A 1,042-nucleotide genomic window follows, 5' to 3' on the forward strand; every position below is an offset into this window, starting at 1 on the left:
GGGGCCACTGTCTTGGGGCAGAGATTGGCTCGGTCTGGGACTTTCTTCTCTTCCCCATCTCACATCACCGCCCACTTTGGTCCCAAGTCTCCTCTCCTCGGGATACCCGCATTCCTTCCGGTCTCACACATCGGAAGGGGCATGGGATGGGCAGCATGGCCCATATCCAACCTTGCTGCCCCCCGTTCCTCCCTGCATGCGGAAACCCCATAAAGTCCCCTCCTTTCCCTAGCCCTAAACATTGGCACAGCAGAAAAGGGCTTTTATGTGAAGCTCAGCAACCCTACAGCTTTTTTCTTTTTCTTTTCCTTTTGGTATCAGGGATCGAACTCAGGACCTTGTGCTTGCAAGGCAGGCAGCGGAACCACTGAGCTACACCCCGGCCCCACCTACATCTTTCCTTCAGTTCAGTTCCATGTAATTAGTTCCCCCTGAATTAACTCAACTCCAAAGATTCAGGCTAGAACCTTCCAGCATGGGGAAGGAGGGATGGATTCCTCCTCAAAGCTCTTAGTCCTAGCTCAGAGTCCCAGGGCACACTGTATACAGCAGGTGCCCAGGGTTTGCTTAACAAGGGAAGAGGACAGGAGCAGCAGGGGTAGGGGTGTTGTTCTCCCTCAGCGCATCTAGTTTCAGAGCTGGAGGCAGGAAGGGGCCTGTGGCCTCCTCATAAGGCTTCCACAGGCTTCCAGGAGGAGCTGGTCTCCACAGAGTTCCTTAAACTACTGCCCAGGACAGGGAAGAGGAAGGAGGGCATCCTAGGGCATGAAAACCCCAAAAAGAGAGAAGGGACAGGTGTCAGGCTTGCGACTTTTTTCAGCGGGCTGTGTCCCTCTCACCTACCCGGGACCGAGTCCCCAGCCACAGAGGGGGTCAGGAGGCAGCCAGGGTAGGGGTGCATCCTCCTGATGCTGTGACTTTGGGGGAGCTCCTGCCCCAGCCCCCAGTTTCACTCACCCACGCCAGTCCCGGGCTGGACCCAGGTCAGCAGCAGCCACAGTGGGGACAGGAGCAGGGACGGTCCGCTGAGCCCCATGGCCAG

The 1,042-nt window shown here is 57.1% G+C and overlaps 1 protein-coding gene across 1 annotated transcript in view; it reads right to left on the reverse strand.

Moving 5' to 3' along the window:
* The window catches only part of LOC104858675 (uroplakin-3b-like protein 1), a 4,623-nt gene extending 3,581 nt beyond the window's left edge, over window positions 1-1,042 (reverse strand). Inside the window, exon 1 of the mRNA XM_010618962.2 lies at window positions 958-1,042. Within this exon, the coding sequence (XP_010617264.1) occupies window positions 958-1,036 (79 nt within the window). The 5' untranslated portion in view covers window positions 1,037-1,042. The remainder of the gene's footprint in view (window positions 1-957) is intronic.

Source organism: Fukomys damarensis, unplaced genomic scaffold, assembly GCF_012274545.1.
Source record: "Fukomys damarensis isolate Sample0158 unplaced genomic scaffold, DMR_v1.0_HiC HiC_scaffold_17, whole genome shotgun sequence".
NCBI lineage: Eukaryota > Metazoa > Chordata > Mammalia > Rodentia > Bathyergidae > Fukomys > Fukomys damarensis.